Source organism: Vidua chalybeata, chromosome 4, assembly GCF_026979565.1.
Source record: "Vidua chalybeata isolate OUT-0048 chromosome 4, bVidCha1 merged haplotype, whole genome shotgun sequence".
In the NCBI taxonomy this organism is placed as follows: Eukaryota; Metazoa; Chordata; class Aves; order Passeriformes; family Viduidae; genus Vidua; species Vidua chalybeata.
This window is the reverse complement of record NC_071533.1, coordinates 39,847,178-39,869,394: the sequence shown is the minus strand read 5'-3', so window position 1 is coordinate 39,869,394 and position 22,217 is coordinate 39,847,178. Positions and strand designations below refer to the sequence as shown.

Genomic DNA, 22,217 nt, shown 5'->3' with positions numbered 1-22,217 from the left:
GAGGATTTCAGTCTTTGAAGTATTCAGTAACAGGTCTTTAGTTGCATTCTGGTTTTTTGTTTTGTCAGGTTAAGGGGGAGGCTTTAAGGCAAAGACCTGGCAGACAACCTCTTAATTTGCAGTTTTTGTTGCCTGGCTAACTAAACTTCCATTTATGCCTGTTCCTCTTAAGTAAGGGTTGCCATGATCAATACAGAGAGATTTAAAGATCAGAGATGAAACCAAATGGGATGAAGAATTTTTGTCATTTGCATAGAGGGAATAAATTAGTAACGTTGACTATAGCAGTAATCTTTCTTCAAGAGAGGGAAGTAACAGAAGCAACAAAGTACAGTGAAATATTTTCCTTGTATTTTGCACTAATAGTTAAAATACTTGAGTACAAATTTCTTTTTTCCCAGTGTATTTTTATTCCCTAGTAGCACTGAAAGACTATTTTAACTGCTTTGCAGATAACTGTTCTCATGGAATGAGCAAACCTATGTTACCCCAAGCACAAAGTAGAGTAATTACAATAAAATTAATTTTGGTGGCATTATAGAGACATTGGAAGAGAAGAAAATAATCCAGAGACAGCTTGAAATTGCATGAGAGTATCACAGTATAGCACTAAGACAGCGGGGTTTTTTTCCATATTTTTGCTCTAAAAGTTTAGATTATGGGTTCATTCCTTAATCCCTGGTGATCAAGGTTCCTTAAGTTCCCCCCAACCATGGAAGGTTGACTCTGTTTCATAATTAACAAAGCTAAACTCTTTAACATGGTATCAACTTTCAAATGAACGTGGTTGTGGGGAATTAAGTAATTCAGAAACCTAACTTATGCATTACCATTATCAGAGCAAAGTGCCCCAGTGTCCCTGGCTCTGCTCATGGCCTTGGCCTCATTTTGTAGTGTGAGGAATGGGCACATAATGGGAGGTTGTGCAGGGTGTTGTTGACAACATGAAGTGCTTGTGTCTTAGGTTAGCCCTGCAACACCCACACCACCCTCCTTCCTCTTCTCCTGTATTTTTTTTTTCCCTTTCTGGCTAACCAGGATGGATCCATCTGCTGAGAAAATAATTTCTTTTAGTAGGTCATTTAGAAGTTCACTTAAATGATTTGTCTCTTCAGAAGGATCAAAAATGAAAAAAAGAGAAAAGAACATAATTACTGCCTATCCTTTTGAACATTGATTTGGGACCGGTAAAAGACTCAGAATGAGACTGGTGAGCTTTCTGTCAACTGTGTTCACTGAAAGCACTGTATCATTAAAGGACAGTGGTAGTAATTGCTTTGTGCCATTGCTGAACTATTAGTCTGCAAATGCTTGTTCATTTAATTTAATTTTTTTTTATGTATGAGTTACTATTCCACTGCTATGCATGGAAAGTCGTTACTTGTGCAATTCGTCATTGTGGTTAAAAGCATCAAGTAACCTGTATCCTCTCCCACCAGCAATGCATCTATTTGGCCTCAACTGGCAGTTGCAGCAGACTGAAAATGATACATTTGAGAATGGAAAAGTGAATTCTGATACTGTGCCAACACATCCTGTAACGGTTCCTGCTGGAGACAGTGGTAAGTGAAATGGGCACCACTTTTTTTTTCCTTCTTTTGGAACATTTCCTTCTTTTGTGTTTTACTTACATCATCAAACTTTAACAGTTTTCCTCCAAGACCCTATATGTAATGCAAGTACAGAGCTTTTGTAAGTAATAGTAATTTTAAACAGATAAACAGGAACACAGTTTCTCCTACCTAGCATGAGAAGGGGCCTATGGATCCTGAGCAATAATGCTGATCTTACTAGGAAAGCTAACTGTCAACCAAAATTCCCCACAGGAATTTTCATATGATATTTGATGAGGATAGGACAGCTCTCATATCCAGAGAAGCAGAACCTCTGTTTACTCTAAAATACGTGATAATATTTTTATTGTTGCTGTGGGGTCCCCAGAGATAGCAGGAGGGTGCTGAGGCTGGCTCGGAGCATCCTGCTTTAGGGATCTCGTGTTGAACACATGGCTACAACAAAGCCAGGGGCCCAAGGTGTAGGGACATACTGTTTCATAAGGGGCACCTGATACCAAGAGTCTTTGGCACTTTCAGCAAGCTTTCAATAGTTTTGGACAAAAGATTACATGTGTGTGTTCCATCATAATCACTTTTTCTGAAGTTTTTGCTCTAGAAGAGGCACTTCAGTAATAATTTTTATATTTTTGAAGCTTCTCTCTTAGCTTTGCTTAGATGGCAACTCATGATCAAGGAGCTTTGTGTGGCATGATGGCCTCACTATGGAATATCTTGGGTTTTTCTCTACAGAGGTTGATGTTTTCTTCTCTTTTTTTTTTTTAATTTTTCTCTGAAATTTAATAGGTCAGGTATAATATATACATTTGTTTGCTTAAAGTTTCTAGCATATAATGTTGAGTCTGAATCATCCAACCAATATATAAAGCAGGAAAAAAAACTGTCTTAATCTTGTTGTAAGGGCTTTTAAAATACAAACCACATAAAGAGATTATTTTTATCGACCTTTTTCTATGTTGCCCTTTAAGATTCTCGAAACATTTAAGAGCTTGTGCACTTTTGGCTAACAGAGGCTTCAAAATCAATAGGTTTTGAATAGAAAACTTGATTTAAATGGTTGATGAATGCAGTGTTTGCTTCATTACACAAAAATCCATTTTCCCATTCACAAGGCACATCTGACCTCCTTACCACTGAAAAAGAGGAAGCCTCTGCCAGAAATTGACATCTTGAAAATTTTTCAAATTATCACAGCTCCAAGTCATAGAAAAGTTATAGCTCAGAGCTCAGTTCCCTCCTTTTGTCATTTCTCAGTTCCCTCCTTTGTCCTTTTGCCTGTGAAACTTCTCCAGCAGGACATTTTCTTCTCATTTCCTTTACCTTCCTGCCTTTTTTTTTTTTGTACTTAGATAGTCATTATCACTATCACTTCCTGTTTTCTTATTACTTGTTTTGAATGAAGAGCAAAAAATGCTACTCTGTAGTTATGAATATTGATGCTGCACTGACAACTTTTCATCCCATTGTCTTCTGCATTCAATAGCCAATATACTTTATTTTATAAAATATATTGATGTTTTTGTAAATATTTTATACTTACTGGGTTTTTTCCCTTGAAAATTTTTAATTTTTTAAACAAACTAAAACCTGTTATACACTGCCTCAAAAAGAGAAGGAAATAACAAGGATATCAAATACATTTTTCCTTCCTTATGTCCCTAAATGCTGCTCAAGAGAGCAGGGTTAATTCCACCCACTTAAAATGCTGTCCTCTGCAGATTATGGTATGTGGTCATTTATCTGCATGCATCAATAGTGAACAACAGAAAGACTAGTGAGTACACATTTTAAACCACAAAAGAGGGACCAGTTAGGCAGAAGGGAAAGTGTGATGACTGGATGTGAAATGTGAGAAGTGAGGCCCCTGTGCTATCACACTGCTTACTGAAAACTGTAAGGAAGAATCAATGAAGCCTTGATTCAGATATTTTGACAGCTGAACAACTTTCAGTACTGCCCTGCTCTAGTTCCCTGGTAATGTCCTGATACTCTGATGTGGATTTGAGAAATTTCAACCACCTTAATAGTAAATGTGTATGAACATGACATTTCATGTTTTGGTTTAAAGCTGTGTGTAAGAACTGTTACTGTTTAGAAAATGGAAAGGAAATTATAATACTATGAAGATCTTTATTATGCTCATTGAGATATAGCAGGGAACAAAGAATAATTAGAATAATTAACACCCTAAGCTTAGGGTGACAAACAGCTGCTGACAGTTTTGAGAGAGGTGTTGGGGTGCTAAAGGAGCCTGTGGCTACAAAGTAAAACCATCTTTTTTCAGTGAAGAACATAGAAGTCCTTAAGTGTATTATCTGCTGAGTGTTGAACCCCAGAAATAGGCATTCCTGGAAAGCTGGTTAATGTATTTGATAAACAGCACTTACTCAAGCTGTCTAGCTCATCTTTTCAGTAGTACAAGGCAGTTATTTTTCATTTGAAATGTAGAAATATGGGAACTTGCAGATCAATATGGCAAGCAAGTGTTTATTGTTTAGTGATTACCCGTCATCAGTGTGAGAATTTGTTAAACACAATATGCTTAAATTTGAAGAAAGAAGTAAAAAACAAATACTTAAATAAACTGAAATAGTGAATACAGATCCATCTTCTAGAATAATACATGAGTATTATGAAATGTTAACTCCAAATTTAGAAAAGTATTAGACTCATCCTGAAAAGTGTTTAAAAACTGGTGGCTTCAAGATAAGATATTTCACTGTCTCTTCTCAACAGCACTCTGATCAATGTGATAATCCTGTGAGACATTTTCAGTGACTGCAATGCCATTGCGACACAGCTCTGATGATGATACAAGTTCCCACTCAAGGCCTCTCAGCAGTGCTTCTGTACCTGTTTAATTCAACAGCAGTCTCAGTTCATCTTGGATGCGCAATAAGTGGCGAGGATCAATCTGTGACCTCACCTGGCATTTCAGATTTTAATCTAGTTTTTTTTACAGTCTAAATGTTTGCAAAAAGGTTGTGTCAGTTTGTTCCATCAAATGATGAATAATGTAGAATTTGAACGTAAAAGACAAGGCCGAATTGTCAGTTCTCCAGAACACTTGTATGCAAACAAGCGAGCATCACATGGACATGCTTACCACATGCAGATGGATTTTGTTCAATCTTTATAATAGACTAGCTGATGAAAAAAATATGAATTGGTAAAACCACAGCAAACTCCAAGACTATAATGACAGTTCCATTTTTCTTTGTATTGTTTCACTCAAGCCTCACTTTCATATGCCAGCTGCTTCAATACAGTATTGCTTGCTTACACAAAACCAAAAATAGGTAACCAGAGCTGTAGCATTTGTTAGTATTGAATAAATGCTCTGATATTTAATGTAGAAATGATTATATTAGTTCTCTTGACTACTTCTATGTATCTGTTATTCTTTAAAACTGTATGCTGCATTTTACTTTTTTTTTTGTTGTTGTTGTTGGTTTTTTTCTTTTTAATGTGAGACTTTATTCTGAGAAACCCCTGTTAAAATGCTAGGGAAAAAATACAGTTTAATGTAGATTCTAAACCATTTCCTTAATGGTCCTTCTTAGGGATGCTACAGCATTTTTAGTATGTAGGTATTTGTGGTATCTTTGCCTTTTTATTTCCAAATCATTGAATTCCTGGGATCTTCTATTCAAAAAGGTTGTCAGATAACATTTTTCTGAGGTAATTCTAAATATTTGAAGATATATATGAAGGATGATTGAAAGCTAGAAAGGAACACTAATTTTTTATCTCCTTATTATTCTAAACCATCAGGAAAATTAGGAGGATTTGCACAAGAAAACAACACTATAGATTCTGGAGAACTTGATATAGGCCGAAGAGCGATACAAGAAGTGCCCCCTGGGATTTTTTGGAGATCACAGCTCTTCATTGATCAGCCACAGTTTCTAAAATTCAATATATCCCTTCAGAAAGATGCATTGATTGGAGTATATGGTCGAAAAGGCTTACCGCCTTCACACACTCAGGTGAGAACTGCTTGTGTTAAAAGTAGCACATTATTGAAAAACATGATTTTGTATCTTTTGTATCTTTTTTCTCTCTCAGGATTACATTCTTTTCCATTTTGCTGATTTTTATTTTTACTGTTTATACTTTATTGATCTCGTGTGATGACCAGAACATTAGTAATACTCTGTGTTGGGATCTAGAATTCTTATTTATGAGCTGTTCTGTTGCCTAATCAGTAATTCGTCAGATATGGAGTTGTTTCATGCAGAATTTATAGGTACTTTTTTTTATTCTTTGGTATAGTCACATATCTTTAAAAACCTAAGCAAACTAATATAGAATCTTATTGCCATACATAAGGTGTGGTTGAGAGTTCCTGCAAACAGCACATTAACCAAATTTCCAAACAAGAAGACAAGCAAATACTACAGTATTTACAGCTTGGTGTCTCACTAAATAAAAACATAGAAGAAAAAATACATAATATGTATCTACAAAGATACAGTGAACTGGGGTTATAAAAGTGGCAGTCTTCACTAGGCATCTAGTGTCTTGAAACTTTGTAGTTAAGTGTCCCAGAGGATTTATTCTGTTCCACCCCTCAGAAGATTTCTAATGACACCTTTTATTGCATATGGTAACACTTCCCAGTAACAAAAAACCACTTTTTATCAATAGTGATAGAACAATTAAAGTATAAAAAAATGAACAGTCTTCTGGATTGGCAGGAGAAACAGAGAATCAGTGCCTCAGATGGTATTTTAGCATTAATTGTATTCATATTATTTTAAAGATTTAAGACCCTCCAAGATTAGATGAGTTTCAACACAGTATTTGTCCAAGTGATGGCTCAGATCCATTTTTCCATCTGAATAGGTATTTTAGCTCATTTTCTTCTACCCCATTTGGAGAAACATCTTAGTGACTTTTATTTTGAGTGTATGGTTTTGCTGTAGACACAAATCTAAGTATAGCAACCAAATGGTATAATTGTATCAAAGCTTGACTGGTTATGTCTGATACAGAATTGTAGCAGCAAATCCATAGGTGCAAAATTAATATATTTTAATTCAGTCCTATTTTTTTTATTTTGATTTTCATGCTACTGCACTATTTAAATTTTTTGGGTTTTGTTTTTGTTTTTTTTTTATTCAGGTATAACTTTTAAAATATGCACAATATAGAAATATGTTGCTAATATATTAATAATTATTATACCTACTTAACAGACAAAAACCACTGAGGAAGGGTCAGCAAAGCAGGTAAAGTCATGGAATGTTACATTAACTTTATTTTGTAGTTTAATTTCCATTTAAGTACAAACACTTTACTGAATGCAGAAAGTGCGCTCTGTTTACTTAAAAATTTGATCTTCATAATAATGATTAAATGGATTTTCTTCAGACCTTCACATATGAACACCCACCCTCAGGCTGACAACAACCACATGAAATTCTAGCATAAAGAAAATTGATTCAGAAAGTTGTCAGCCATTTGAAATAGGGGTTTGGAATACAAATGCCATCTCAATGATAACGATAACAGGAGTTAGGGGAATACATGTGTGGCAAGAATGAATGAAACTGAAGAAGCTGATCTAGACTATCCATTTATATGAGAAGTTATGCAAGTAAGTACATCTATTAAAAAATGATCTTTACTTGATTCCTTCTCCTGTCAAAAGTTTGAAATAGTTTGGCCCTTTATCCAAAACCACAGAGACTGCTAAATCTGTTTCCTGTCCTCTGTATTACACAGACTCCAAGTTCTTACTAGTGTTTAGGTATGATACAACAGAAAGAATCATATGTGAGTCCTGCTTGACATTTTGGATATACTGTCCCCAGGATATAGGTCAAGCTCTCATGTTCTATTTTTGCCTGGTATATAATTAGGGTATTTTTAACAAACCATTGACTGACACATGATACATTGAAAAATTAGGCATGCTTACTTATCAGTGCCCTAGTGAACTTAAAAGGCTGCTAAAGCTTCCCAAGGGTACAGGTTTATCAGAATGTTTGTATAGCCTTGAACCCAATGGTATCTGGTTTAAGTGTCTGAGATAAAACATGCATGTAATCTCCTGAAAATGCAGTTTCAGTAAGCAGTTGGGTTTTATTTGCAACCATGCTCCTTCATGTGGGGGAAAAAAAATGGAGTAAAATATATCCTGACAGTTTAGGCCTTTCTCCAAAGTCCTAACACAAGACTTTGATGAGGACACAACTCATCCTGGTAAAATACATATTTAACTGAAGTAGCTTATGTAAACAAAATAAGGTATTTTGGCAAAAAGACATCTGATGAAATAGAAAACTGAGGGGATTATGCATAAGTCCATTTATTGCTTTCTTATTTCCCCTAACTCTTATGGCTTGTACTGACAAAAGTTCCTAACTGCAAGCTGGGCATAGGTCGCAGGGAGAGACTAACAGCTGATGTTTGGCTTCACTGCATCCTTTCATTCCACTTCCATCCTGTCCATTAGACAAGGCAGCTCACTCATGTAGCTCCAAGTGTCACAGGAACATATCAGACAAACACATGAATATCCATGCTGAGTTTGGTCAAAGGCACATCTAGCCCTTCTGTGATGGGGGCCATGAGCAGACAGATTAATAAAGCAACATGGTAATACTGCAGTTATTGTAGCACAATATGCTTTTGGCCTCCAGACTTTTAAGGCTGAAGGATTTTGCTGAGTCAGAGATGCTGTCTTTGATTTGTCTACGAATCTTTATAGATTCTTTTTTTCTGTGAATTTGCATAGTCACCTTTGAATCTTTGGAAGCTTTTAGCATCTGTGACATTTGCAGCAGGGCTTAACTACACATCTCACACTGTACTCTTCTGTGTGTTTTGAGACAGTAGCTTTTGTTTGACACACAGTTGGTAGTGTTTTGGAAGAGGCAGGGCAGAATGTCTCATTAATTTCTTCTCCTTGCCACCTTTGATTAATGGATCCCTAGTATTATCAGGGAGCTGTATTTTTTCCAGTCTGTTTTGTCATTCTTTTCATGAAAGCTTTTCCAGTCCTTTGGTTATCCTTTTCTGAATGTTCTCCAGTTTTAATGCAGCCTTTTCAAGGTGTGGAGACCAGAACAGCACAGAACATAAGAGGTATTTAATTATGATGGGTTCATCCAATGATCCAATGCCTTAATGATGTCTGCACTTCTTTTTTTTTTTTTTCTTTTTCTTTCTTTTTTTTTTTCTTTTTTTTTTTTTTTTTAATTGAGCTCTTATTTCCATAATCTGTCTACCACAGCTCAAAGATCTCATCTTAGAATGACAAAAGTTGGCTCAGAGCCCATCTCTGGATGTGTAAAGCTAGAGTTGTTTCATGAGGACTTTGAAAAATAGGATCTCACTCACATATATCACTTCATGTCTGTGTCTCTTGAATGCTATCTGCCCTTATCTTCTAGTCACAGAATGACAAGTGCTAATAACAAAATTTATGGAAATGAGCAACTGCTCCTTGTTTCTCAAACGTCAGTATTTGAATTTTCAGATCTTATGTTAAATAATAGAGAACTTATTACATCCTGCACTCTGCCAGCATTTGTAAAGTTGCCTTGTTACCTGTCCTCCTCCAAAATCTTTGCTCATATGCCTGGGATACCCTACATGTGTAACCACACAGCACAATTTTCTTTAGCTTCCCCTTTACACCTCTGGTGTTTCTACCAATGTCTGTCTTCTCTTTGTCACCTTTGACTGTAATGCAAAACTTGCCTTGTACATTTGCCACCTTGTTCTCCACTTCTCTCCTGTACCCTTTGCCTGTTTAGCCACCTCTTTTTTGTACCCAGTTAAAACCTGACAGCGAGTAAGACCTCTGGTACCAATTATCCTTCTATTGCAGGGGACATAACAAAAGTATGGTAGAAATAAGCTTGGGAGAGATTTCAAGAAGTTTTAGTTTACACCCTTGTCTTGTAATAGTATGAATTGGATATAAATTATTCCTGTCAATCGTTAAAAAGTCTATTAATTAAACAGTAACACAATGCAGAAAGTTTAACTCTTGTTCTGTCCCGTAATCCAAAATAGTAGGGATATAGCATGTAGGAAATGGTTTGATGTATTGTATTCAGGACAGAATTTTTGGTTGCTTTGCTAAATTCTCTTTAGGTGTCAAAATTAGTCTCAAGCACAGCTACTATTAGTGTGTCACGGACTGATCTGAGATTCATAGTTCTCTTTCTGTGGAATCATAAATAAATCAACCAGAAATAATTGACGGTGGCTGTCCATTCAAAACCCAATCAATGCAAGCCTGGAAGTCTTTGTGACACTTTCTAAAAATGTCAGTTCCATTGCAGCCAGAGAATCAATATGTTTATTTAAAGAGACTTTTAAGAATAAAATAGACTTTGGTTTAAAGCAAAACTATATGGAATGGTAGGACAAAACATCACATTTAGACTCAATGTAAAGGAAATTAATTTATCCTCATAGGAGGAAAATAAAATTGGTATGGTTTTGCTTATGAAGATAATTGTTTTTCCAGTCTGTTTTTGTTGCCATGTCCCAAATATAAAAAAAGCAGCTTTTAAAAGGGTTTGTTAAGATCAATTTTTTTTTTCTGGGGGCAGAATGAACAGTTAATTCCCTTCTGTATGGCTTTTTAAGTGTAGTCTAAAATGGTGTTCTGATAACAGCATATGTCCTTATTACATTACAAATAGAAAATCTTGAATTGTACTGTGTTTGTCAGCCATTAGTGGCCAATCAAGTGGTGTAACCACTTGTTCCTGTATCAAAAATACAGTTTTAATCTGAAATTGTCCTTCTTCAAAAGTGGTCTCTTGCCATATACAAATCACTAATGTCTATGAATGACCTGTTAAAACTCAGAGCTCCCTGAGCCTTCCCTTTTTAAAAATCTTAAAACCACCAGAGAGGCAGGAGTGAAAAAAAGCCAAAATTGTTGTTCTCTCTCTCACAAAACAAGATAAATATTTAATACTCTGACAAATGAGAGTGTTGAATAGTTTTGAATAATTGCTCTCCCAAAATGATCGCATTCGTTTCTGTGCGGTGCAGCACATACAGAGCTGCCGAGGCACCGGCTTCTGCGCATCCTAATCACATTATGTTCTCTCCTGCTCATTCAGGGAATGAGCTGGGAAAGCGTCTTGGGTGTTGATAGAGTCATATTCGCTATGCATTTCCTTCACATCCTGGCTGGTGGGAACATGATTTGGAATACTGGGGAGGAACAATCTTACAATACCAATGAATTTTGACCTACAATTTCAAGAAGAGAACATAAGTACTTAAACCCTTGTTCCAGGACAAAGGCTATCATATTTTCTTTTGTCTCAGGAGCAGTTTCTGAAGGTCACAAGTCAAGGTGGAAAATCACTGATCCTCTTGGTCCTGGGAACTTATTTTATCCCAGATCTGGTGAATCAGTGGTTCTGCATGCTGGCCTTTACTTTAAAGGCCCTGGATGTAATTTCGTTTGAGAGAGATCTTGAACATGTGGAAAGATTGAAGGTTTATGTGCTAAAGTTCACCTCATACGATAAACATGTGTCACAGTAGAAGTGAAACTTTGAACAGTCTTAGCAGTAAAAGCAGAGACCCTCTGCCACAAGCAAGAATGCTCTTCAGTTTTCCTACCTTTTTCATTTTGCTCTATACATATTGATCTTTACATGTTCAACATGCAGAAGACAAGTTTCAAGCCATGAGAACAGACACCAGATAGTGTAAAATCAGTGTAGGGCCTGGAGCAGTTTTAGCTCTCCAGGTGCTATTAGCCTAGTTAAGGTGCATAAACGTGCATAACATGCATAAGAACTTGTGTTGTGAGTTTGCTTGTTTTATCAGCTAAGATGCTGCTACATTTTTCCAAGCCCCATGTTAGTTCTTAAAATACAGTATGTGCTGTCCATTGACCTGAGGTACCACGGGGCTTGGTCAATTTGTAATTTCTGATAGTTGAAATGTTTTCTGCTTTCCTTCTCCTGTTTTGAGCTTCTGTGATGAGAAGTAAAGCTCTTGCTCTCCTTCCACAAAAATTCCAGACTGTACAAAAGGAGGATTGAGCAGTTAATCCTTCATCTGAAATTAAATGAGGAAAAGTAGATTATTGGTATTGGATATTATTATTATTATTAGCTCATATGTATGTAACACAGTTTGAAAGTTAGCTCTTATCTGTAATTAAGATGCCTGTCATGACTGCAGACTCATTTCAACTGCTATTTTCTTCCCTCAATGTATGTAATGGGTTCATTGGCCACTTTCTACTGAAAAAAATCTTTCTAATAAGCATGAGAACTAGTTGGTAATTTTATTTGAATGCTTAGCAGGGAGCAAAGAAAGAAGAAAGAGTTGGTTTCAGCTCCTGCTTCCCTGTTCCAAAAGGAAACTCTTGGTCTAAATACAAGCATATTGTCAGGGTGGTGCCATGGTCAGCCCATGACTTGTCAAGCTCCCATGTGTGCTTCATTGCAGTATGACTTTGTGGAGCTCCTGGATGGCAGCCGGCTGATTGCAAGGGAGCAACGCAACCTGCTGGAGTCGGAGCGAGCAGGACGGCAGGCGAGGTCTGTCAGTCTCCACGAGGCAGGTTTTATCCAGTATTTGGATTCTGGCATCTGGCACCTGGCCTTTTATAATGATGGGAAAAATGCAGAGCAGGTGTCTTTTAATACCATAATTATAGGTAAGCATAATCTTTAAAGCTCTTACCAAATGGTAGCTTGGGGTCAGGTTTTTTAGGAATTCATAGATAGGTTTTCATAGTTAAATGATCTGACTATTTTTTTTTTGCATGTTTTCCATTTATGTGTTTCTTTTGCTACTCAGAATAAAATGCAGAGTATATATTTTAATTTCATGATCTAAGGCATAAGGGTTTTAATTTCTTAGTCTAAGGCATAAGTACTTCTAGTGAAATGGTGCTTGAAAGGAGGATGCTGTTTTGAAATATTTATTAAATGGCACAGGACTAGATTTTGAGTATGAAGCTCATATAGTTTTACACTTGTAATTTTTGCCTTTTTGTTGGAATATAATGTCCTGCGATACTGGGGGCATCAGCAGTAGAAAATAACAGTTATTCGTGCTCTTCAAACAAAACAAATGTAAACACTTCTCGGAACAAGAACAAGCTGTCAATTAATAGTGGCTCCAATGATACAATGATAGCTACTTCATGCAGTGGGCACCTGTGAATTATCCTTCTCTTTTTCCTTTTAGAGTCTGTGGTGGAATGCCCCCGAAATTGCCATGGTAACGGTGAATGTGTTTCTGGATCTTGCCATTGTTTTCCTGGGTTTCTGGGCCCCGATTGTTCGAGAGGTAAATCAACCCAATGCTTTTCTTAAGCCAGTTTAAGTGAGCATGAAGACAAATACATCAGAAAAGCAATATCTCAGATGTTCTTCTTTATAAAGCTTTGGTGAAGATCTTTATTTTGATTGTTCTGCTGTGTTCTGTTTCACAGCAGCCTGCCCGGTGCTGTGCAGTGGCAATGGGCAGTACTCCAAAGGACGCTGCCTGTGTTACAGTGGCTGGAAGGGCACCGAGTGTGACGTGCCTACGAGTCAGTGCATCGATCCCCAGTGTGGGGGAAGGGGCATCTGCATCATGGGTTCTTGTGCCTGCAACTCTGGGTACAAAGGAGAAAACTGTGAAGAAGGTAAATGAGTAAATATTTTTGCCAGCACCAGCTGTTGTTGGTCAGGTTAACAGCTGGCACATCTGGCTCTATAAATTTTTCTAGATTTAGATCTTATGCACTAACCCTGTTCCTTCAAAAATCATTTTACAATACTACAAATCAAGTTTTGGAATCACTAGTAAAACTGAATTCTACAGGATTATTATACTCTATTTATTCTCAAGTAAGCAGTGAGAAAATTCAAAGTAACGTGCATGTAATGTTTTTGCTTGGGTTTCATCTGGCTGAAATCAGCTAAGAAGAAAGCACATGAAACACATATGTAGGAATTCTTACTGAATTTTCCAAGTATAGAGTGATCATTAATTTATTGCATTTGTTAGTAGTCTTTTCCACTGACCAGATTGTGCAAAGTGCTGATTCGAATGCATTGGGGGAAAAATGATGCATTATTCTTGTATTCCAGAGATATGCATAATAATATTCATTCTGGTCTGGTTCAAAATGTGGTTCATTTTCCATTCTGTTTTTTTAGGGAGCAAAAACTTCTATTTTCTTCCCCAATCAAATTGAATTTATTGATCTCCACATACAAAGTAATGCAATTAAGTCTCTGGAATTAAATTTTCAGACCATTGACCCTACAAGTGTAACATTTTCTTGAGTCAAATTGCTAAATTAAATCTCATCATCTAAAGCACAAGTGAATTAAGACAGAAAGACGGTATGCAACTCATTCATTTTTTAAACAATTTGGGGGTCCTATATAGCTGTCAAAACTGTATGGCAGTGGATTGGGTCAGTTGTACCAGGGAATAGTACTGCAGAGAATCCAACAATTTGTACATTATGATTACTTGCCCAAGACCCAAAGCCAATCTTGCTGTAATTCAGTAAAATGAGCAAACCTTGAAAGATTCTCCATTGATTCAGTGGTAACCTGTAATTGTCTTGATGCCAGTTATGTGCATGCACAAAATTTACAGGATCAGAAAGTGGTGTAAAAGGGAGGTGTTCTTGCAAGGAAAATTGCAGCTAGTGACGACAAAGAGTGATTTACCTTGTAGCCAGAGAAGGGAGGCTGGCACAAAGAGATCTTCATCCACTCTGTCTTTTCCTCATTCATTGCAATGAATGAAAGGTGAACTTCACAGCTTCAGCCTACATTTGCTTTCAAGATGAGTGCAATGCTGCCTATTTCATAAGGTCTTGAAATGTGAATGAAGCCCAAAAGTGCCATTAGCACCTCTGGGTTGATTACTGTTGTTAGGATTGACTGGTATAAGTTGATCTTTTCATCTCCCTGCAGCGGATTGCTTGGACCCAGGCTGCTCCAGCCACGGTGTGTGCATCCACGGCGAGTGCCACTGCAACCCAGGCTGGGGGGGCAACAACTGTGAAATCCTGAAAACGATGTGCTCTGACCAGTGCTCTGGTCATGGCACATACCTTCAAGAGAGTGGTAGCTGCACCTGTGACCCCAACTGGACAGGTCCAGATTGCTCCAATGGTAAGAGTTAAAAGCACTGGCATTTTGTAAAATGTTGATGTTTTGAATAGCAGCATTTTAATGACATTACTTTGTTAGGACCTGACCTGCTGAGCTGATTGATCTCTTGGAGTTGACTTCAGCATGAACTGTAAATTGATTCAAAGGTTCAAAATAATTGATGAGTTTGAAGAATTTGAAAATCAATGTAAACTTCAGGTATTTCACAAGAAAGCTCAAAATGTTCTTTGCATGATATGGGTATTTCCTAATACATCTAGTTAGAAACTTAAAACTACGCTAGTGAAACCAGGGGCATTCACATTTTAAGAATCTCTCCAGCTACTTTGAGGTAATTTTCCTGAAAAACAGATAGCATTCAAGTTTGAAGGCAAAGGGAATGCAAGAATGAGTCTTAAAGAGTTTTCGAGGCAAGGCGCAGGCTGCCAGGGTGGCAGGAGTTGGTAGGAGTGAAGAAGCAGAGGAATTTCTTGAAACATGGATCTGAGCTTATTAAAACCATAGTCTGAGGTTAGAAACAAAAGGAGAAAACTAGAGCTACTAGCACAGAGAGCAGAATCTAAATATTTTTAAAGTATGACAGCAGCTTTTTGACAAATATGACTTTTTAGAATCTTGTTAGCCACATATCAAAAAAGAAATCATGTCTAACTGTGAGACATGTATTTGTCTAAACCAGTTCATCTAAGAACTCAGACGTTTTGTTAATGAAAACTGAACACATGGGCTAGCTGGGTTTATGCCAGCTTATGAATAAATATAACTTTTTCATGAGGAACCATCTTTTTGAAACAAATGTACTTCCTGACCAGGATCTGTGATACTTCATAATGGTTTATGCATACGGGAGTGATAGAGTTCCAAACATGCAAGAAAAAGTGACAAAGAGAAGAAAATGTTGTCTTCTGTGAATTTTGTTTAGAAGAAAAAATCCTTTTCTGTTTCTAGCACTAAAAATGGCTATTCGTGTTAGACCCTGTCTAGTTCTCAGACAAAACATGGATCCCCTGCTTACTGACACATCCTCTACACTTCTTTTGATGACCAGTTATGCTCCATTTTTTACTTCTGTTTCATGGAATGATTTGTCATTAAAATAACATAAAATATTTCTGATCTCAAATATCTCAAGTGTGTCAGACTCACAAAAGAATGTTTGTAAGAACATGCAGAGATTATTTGCTGAAGCTGTGCAAAATGACCTTCAGAGCAGTACACTAAAAAAAGTAAATCTTACCCATAAACATGTTGTTAAGCTGTTAGATGAAGAAAAGAATGAGTTATTTCCATCAGAGGGTTTTATAGGTTTGAAATCAGCAGAGCTTTCCTCTATCTTCATCAGCAGTTTGTCCGTTAATTAGCCCTTCAATTCCACTTCAATTAAATTAACTCTAATTAATAAATTCATTACAAAGATTGACGTACCTTGCTCAAAGCTGGTGTGCTAAAAGCTGATAAACACCTTCACCCTAATGAAAAATTGATTAGATTGAAGAGAAGTAAACGTTTCTTTCTGGGAGCTGCTGTGACGTTTTGTGACTCTGAAGTTAATCAAACCATCTTGCATCTTTTAATCAAAAATGTAATTCAAAGTAGATATAAAATGCTATATAGTTGGTGGGGGGGGAAGGAGGGGGAAATTACAGCTGTCTTTCTCCATAAAGGTTTTGGGCTGTTTCTTACAGGAAATGTCACAGCTCCTTGATACTGTGTTTAATGCTCCACAGCACTTTGAGGCAGCAGAGAGAAAAACACTGTTGATCAGGAGACTGGAAACCTTTCTTGCACTGAATGCAAGTTTCTTTTACTGTTAAAAATAATTTTGATCTTTTATTACTGAACTACTTGCTGTCTTTTACAAGAAAAAAATATATATAGTATTTCTATGAACCATAAATGGCTACAGACAGCTGTACACCAAGGAACTAAAAAGTCCCTCAGGCTGTCCCTCTTTGTTTTTCTGTTTTCTGCTTAGCAGAAGTAAAGTTTGCTGGAGTCTGACTAAATGAACCAAAATGGTAAATGCAAAATCTGGTGGTGTAAATTATCATCTTGTATTAGCTGAGACTTAATATGTGTTGTTTGGCCTCTGACTACCTTTGGCTGTTAACATATTTTTCAATTATTCTATCAGATAGAAGATCCTGTTACTATATGTAAATGACAAGTTCAATTGCTGTATGTTGATTTATTTTTTTAACAAGTATTATTGAAACCAGACTGTTCATAGCTGTCAGTGATACAAATTTACTAAAAGTAAAAGATTAAAATGATCTTTTATACTTTACAGATGTGTCAGTGTGTCAGCATAGTGCTAATTTGTCTCACTAAGGCTGATTCTTTATAATGAAAAATGTGTCAGTAATGGCACATTTCAACTTTGAAAGAAAGCAGGGAGAAGAGTGTGGAGGGGAAACCTTGCTAATTTGGACTTTGTCATACTAGATTTTCACTCACCACAGGCAATGATCTAGATATACCTTACATTTTGTCACTGTGAGTGCCCTGTAACTTCTGGTAGGTATGAGTGCCATATAATCTAAGATACAAAAGGTTACTCTTAAGGCATATGTGACCACAAAGAAACATGCTTGAAAATTACTGCCAGCTAGCAAAAGAGCTGTGAACACTTAAACATCACTTAAGTCTGCCAATAAAAGAGATAGAACTCTGTGGTCTCTATTCTGTTGAATCTTACGTGAAAATGTCTTTCACAGTAAATTCCTTTGATTTAACTTTCAAAGATTTTGCCTTTCTTATTCTTCACATGTTGAATTAAAATGTAGCACTTCTAACCCCTGTATTCCCTGTCTCTCCCCTGTGCTCACCGCCTCCCTTTCTCTCTGCAGAGATCTGTTCCGCGGACTGTGGCACGCACGGCGTGTGCATGGGCGGCACGTGTCGCTGCGAGGAGGGCTGGACGGGCGCAGCCTGCAACCAGCGGGCCTGCCACCCCCGCTGCGCCGAGCACGGCACCTGTAAGGACGGCAAGTGTGAATGTAGCCAGGGATGGAACGGAGAGCACTGTACCATTGGTAGGCTGCCTATGCTTTACCCTGTCCTCGCTGCAAAACACAAACAGCCAGCACTGCTGGCCGCGTCTCAATAAGAAGTGTATTGCTTTGAAGAATGTTTCTTCAAAGCAAATATTTGCATGTGTCAATCCATGAAAAAGAGTTGCTATTTTAAGAAAGGAAACGGTTATATAATGGCTGATCAGTTCTTCATACCTAGTTTGCCATGAAGAGAAGGTGGAAGAATTTCCTCTTCAGTCTTTTCCTTTAATTGCCTCACCAGGAGGAGCTTACTTTTATTTTGAACGGTAAATACACTATTTGATTTGTGCTTTTCTATTTCTATGTGATAGCTTTATGTCTTTTGGAAATGAAGCTTCCTCTTGTTTTTCTTTCTTTTTTTCTCTTTTAAGGAGAAGAAGCACTAAAAAGTGACTTGGCTACATAAAAATGTCACTTCCACCATGTAAAAAATGTGATCTAACTGCCCAAGATTATCTTCTTGTCAACATAATGTTCTACGTTAGAATACTATCAAATTTCTTACGTGTCAATAACATAACAGCAGTTTAGTACAGCTGATTGGGAAGAAAACATCCTTATTACAGCTTATGTGTTTCTGTAACCAAGTTAGTTCTAGTGCCTGAAAACCTTTGGAAGTTACTATACCATTGTCAGTGGAGCTTTTCTTACCCAATCATTCACAGTCCATATGTCCCATATAGAGCAGGATATCCTTCTCCACTACACAGGCTTTGACAATGAGCTAGCATGAGGAATCATGTATGTAAATAGGAGGACTGAGAAAATGTGGAGCTGTAGTGCTAAGAAATTCCCTTCCACACTAATTCCCCTTTGTGCAAGATGCTGCAGGTCTGTAACAGTGGAGTAGACTCCTATCCAAACAATTTTTATCTTGGCAGAACCACACAGAAAAACTTCTGCATGACAACAGGTAGGAAGCACAGGCAGAGGAGCTGGCAATGCTCTGCATATAAGAGATGACTAGTTTGTTCTTTGGTGAGTGGAGAGCATTGAATGAAGCTCATTAGAGGCTGTGCCAGGACTAACCACGTGACTGAAGTATTTATGGGGCACATCTCCCAAGTATGAGAAGCATCATGGCTATGGACTTTGGGGTGGATTGAATTGGCAACAAAAGAAGTAGCCACAGGTCAGACAAAGGCAAGCATAAAACTGAGTGATGAGGAAATCATGGATAACCTGAATAATCAAAGAAAGTCCAATAAGTAAAAAACCCTACATGCTTCTATGTTTGGACAGATGGAGGAGAGATGGTTAAAAGAGGTGATGTAGCTGAAACAACAAGATAGGACAGTAAGTCTAACTGCAGTGGAGCTGATGGATGTGAATGTAGTATGATTTGCTTTTGCCACAAGCTAAAAAGAGCCTGAAGAATTTTAGCTTTCATTGAAGTTTTGGAAGGGCACGAACTCTGAATGTGTTAGCACAGCTAAGCCATAACAGGGACATGAATATCTAGAAAATAGCAAAACCCAAGCTGTGCTCCCAGGTATTTTACAGCCCTGGCTGGAGGGGCAGGTGGTGGTGCTGTAAGAGAAGCAGTGGTTAAGAGTTTTGAGGGCAGGGAAAATGAGGGCCCATTACAGCTGTATTAATTAATACCCACATCGTTATGCCCAGAAGATGAGGCAAGGTTTTCTTTTTTAGAAGGGAGTCAGGTGTGAAAGTAATAAGATTGACTTCAGAATTATTTTTTACAGCAATCACAATTGATTTTTAAAGGTTGGTTGGTTGGTTTGGGGTTTTTGTTAGTTACTAATGAAATTGCCCAAACATGTGAGGGAGAGGTAATCAAGATGCTTCTGCAGAATCACAGGGAGAATCAATAGGGTTAACGTTTTTGAGGAGCTTCCAGAAAACATGCTGACAAAGAGAGTAGAGAGGTGGGGAGAGAACTGCTTTCTGAACAATAAAAGAAAGTAAATATTTAGAAGTCGGATAAAGCCTTTCCCTTGACTGCTTTAACTTGCCAACGAGCAATTACTCAGCAGATCACTCTGCTGTTGGTCTCACTGACCTTGGCAGCATTTCAAGGGTTGTAGTTATACACGGATGAACTGCTCTTGAACAATTTTTCCAACATATTAAGCACAAACAAGTTTCTCCTCAGCACTGGGCAAGCAGGTCTCTCTTCCCACCTGTTTATTCTTTAAACGGGTGTTTACTTTCTGGCTGCTTCTGTAAAGATAGTTTGATTTGTTTATATTGCCCTTACAGCCTCCAAGGCAAGTAATGAGGTACAGGCTTTAGCCTGCTCTTACATTTATTTTTTTTAGACCTGTTTCTTTCCATGTTACAGGGAATCCAGGTCATTTTATTGCTCATTTCCAGCAGTATTTCGACTTAGTGGGGGGAAAATTGCTGCCTCCTTAACTTGGCAGATGAAGAGTCAATTTGCTTTTCTCTCATCTACCCTACAGTAGGTAGTAGCTCTTTCTGAGCAATAAATTTCAAAACACAAGGGACTTCAGAATGTTTCTCTATGCAAACCAATTTTTTATTGGCACCCTCCATATGTAATCCAGGCATTTTATGCTACCTACAGCTCTCTACTTAGTAACAGAATATTTGCATAATTTGTGTTATGTGTATGAAAGAAGCCTACTCACTCCCCATTTATATGTCTAAAAATAAACAATTGCACCCTTCTTATTTCTAAAAGTCATTAACTGTTTAGCTGAGGTACTGTGAAGTATTTTAGAAATGCAAATATGTTTCTTTGTTGCAGCTATTAGCTGGAAGCCCTATGAAGTGCAACAGCCAAAATTAACAGCTTCTTTGAGAAAGGAATATTGCAAAGAAACTGTAAATCTTAAGGGCAATTCTCTTCACTCACTTTTTGGGAAAGGAATAGCCCTCCAGATCTCTGGCTGGATGTACAAATGGGGCAGATGTGAATGCATTACTCATGGAGGCACTAACTGAAATATATACTGAATCATCCGAATCCATAACTCATTTGACCAAAGAATTTATGGTATTTTTGTAAAGCATGAATGCCGTTCAAAATGGTAAAAAAAATTGTTTTGTACCTCAGCTGACATTTTTTATGTCTTCTTAAATGATAACTGTCTGTCCAGTCCCATTTTCAGTTAGCCCACTGTTTGCATTGTAAGTTGACATGTGTTAAGACATAGAATGAAAGAAAAAAACAAACCTGTCTCCTTATTAAAGCAAGGTAGTCCTTAGTTGTATTTCTCTCTAATATAATTTAAATCTTAGATTGCTTCTTTAATTATGCCAATTTTTACATATACTTCAAAATATTTAAATGGAATTTAGTCAGAGGAAACTCTAATTACTCTAAACTGCCAGATACCTATTTCATTGATATTTATTTTTATTTCAGTACTTCAGGATGTTGGGAAGAAAAAATGTAGGTGATTACAAAGGTTTGCTTTTTGTGTTCAGAAAAAAAATTTAGACATCTGCTTATCTGGGTTCAACATCAGGGTTTCCCTGAGGCTGAAGATGACAGGACTGGATTGGAGAAATAATATACATACATAATTTATATATTTTGATTTGTGATAGAGAACAGAGTAGACTAAATAAAGCAGGGAGGAGGGGAGGTCTGTTTGTTTGAAGCAATGTGTATAGTAAGGTGGACAAGATTGTTTGGACTAATGCAGTAAACCTGCTGTCTATTGCTGATATCCACTGTTCCATTATGGGCCTTTGGCACAGGGTAGTGCAACTTCCATATCTCACCTGATGTCTGCCACACTTGTGAGCCACTGCCTTTGCTCTGAATGCATACTTCCACATATTTATGTCAAAGATGTTCAGAGATAAGTACATACTCACCATTTTGATGAATGAATCTAATAGGAATTAGCAAAACTCAAAACTTGGTGCTATTGTTTAGCATCTTAGAGGTTTGAACTAAATATAGGCAATGTATGTTTCAAGTACTAAACAATACAAGGCACCTAAGTTGCTTATAATCTCTAACCTCTAGAGAACTGTAGTTGTAAAATCATAGGATCATGGAATAGTTTGGATTGGAAATGACCTTTAGAGGTCAACCCCCACTGCAATAAGCAGCATCATCTTCAACTAGATTTGCTCACAACCTCATTTGCTGAGACCCTCATCCAGCCTGGTCTTGAATGTTTCTGGGGCATTCACCACCTCTCTGGGCAGCTTGTTCCAGTGTTTCACCATCCAATTGAACAAAATTTCCTTAAGCCTAGTTTGAATCTACCCGGATTTACTTTAAAACCATTATGCCAGTGCCTCACAACAGGCACTGCTAAAATATTTTAATGTAATGTTTTACAATTTCTTGTATCCCCATGAGAATGGGTTAAAACAACAGCAGAGCTATGGAAAAATCATCTGTCAATTGTTTATTTGGTCTGCAAGTGACATTCATGGGTCTAAGGTGAGCATCCATATATTATTTTTTGAAGCTCAACCAGCATCTCAATGGGATACAAGACAGCAGATGC

At 37.3% G+C, this 22,217-nt stretch overlaps 1 protein-coding gene across 1 annotated transcript in view; it reads left to right on the top strand.

Annotated features, from left to right (window-relative positions):
• TENM3 (teneurin transmembrane protein 3) overlaps positions 1-22,217 on the top strand; it is a 666,217-nt gene that overhangs the window by 567,264 nt on the left and 76,736 nt on the right. The window contains exons 13-19 of the mRNA XM_053940099.1: positions 1,440-1,562; positions 5,349-5,563; positions 12,024-12,234; positions 12,771-12,872; positions 13,018-13,212; positions 14,504-14,704; positions 17,554-17,739. Of these exons, the coding sequence (XP_053796074.1) occupies positions 1,440-1,562; positions 5,349-5,563; positions 12,024-12,234; positions 12,771-12,872; positions 13,018-13,212; positions 14,504-14,704; positions 17,554-17,739 (1,233 nt within the window). The remainder of the gene's footprint in view (positions 1-1,439; positions 1,563-5,348; positions 5,564-12,023; positions 12,235-12,770; positions 12,873-13,017; positions 13,213-14,503; positions 14,705-17,553; positions 17,740-22,217) is intronic.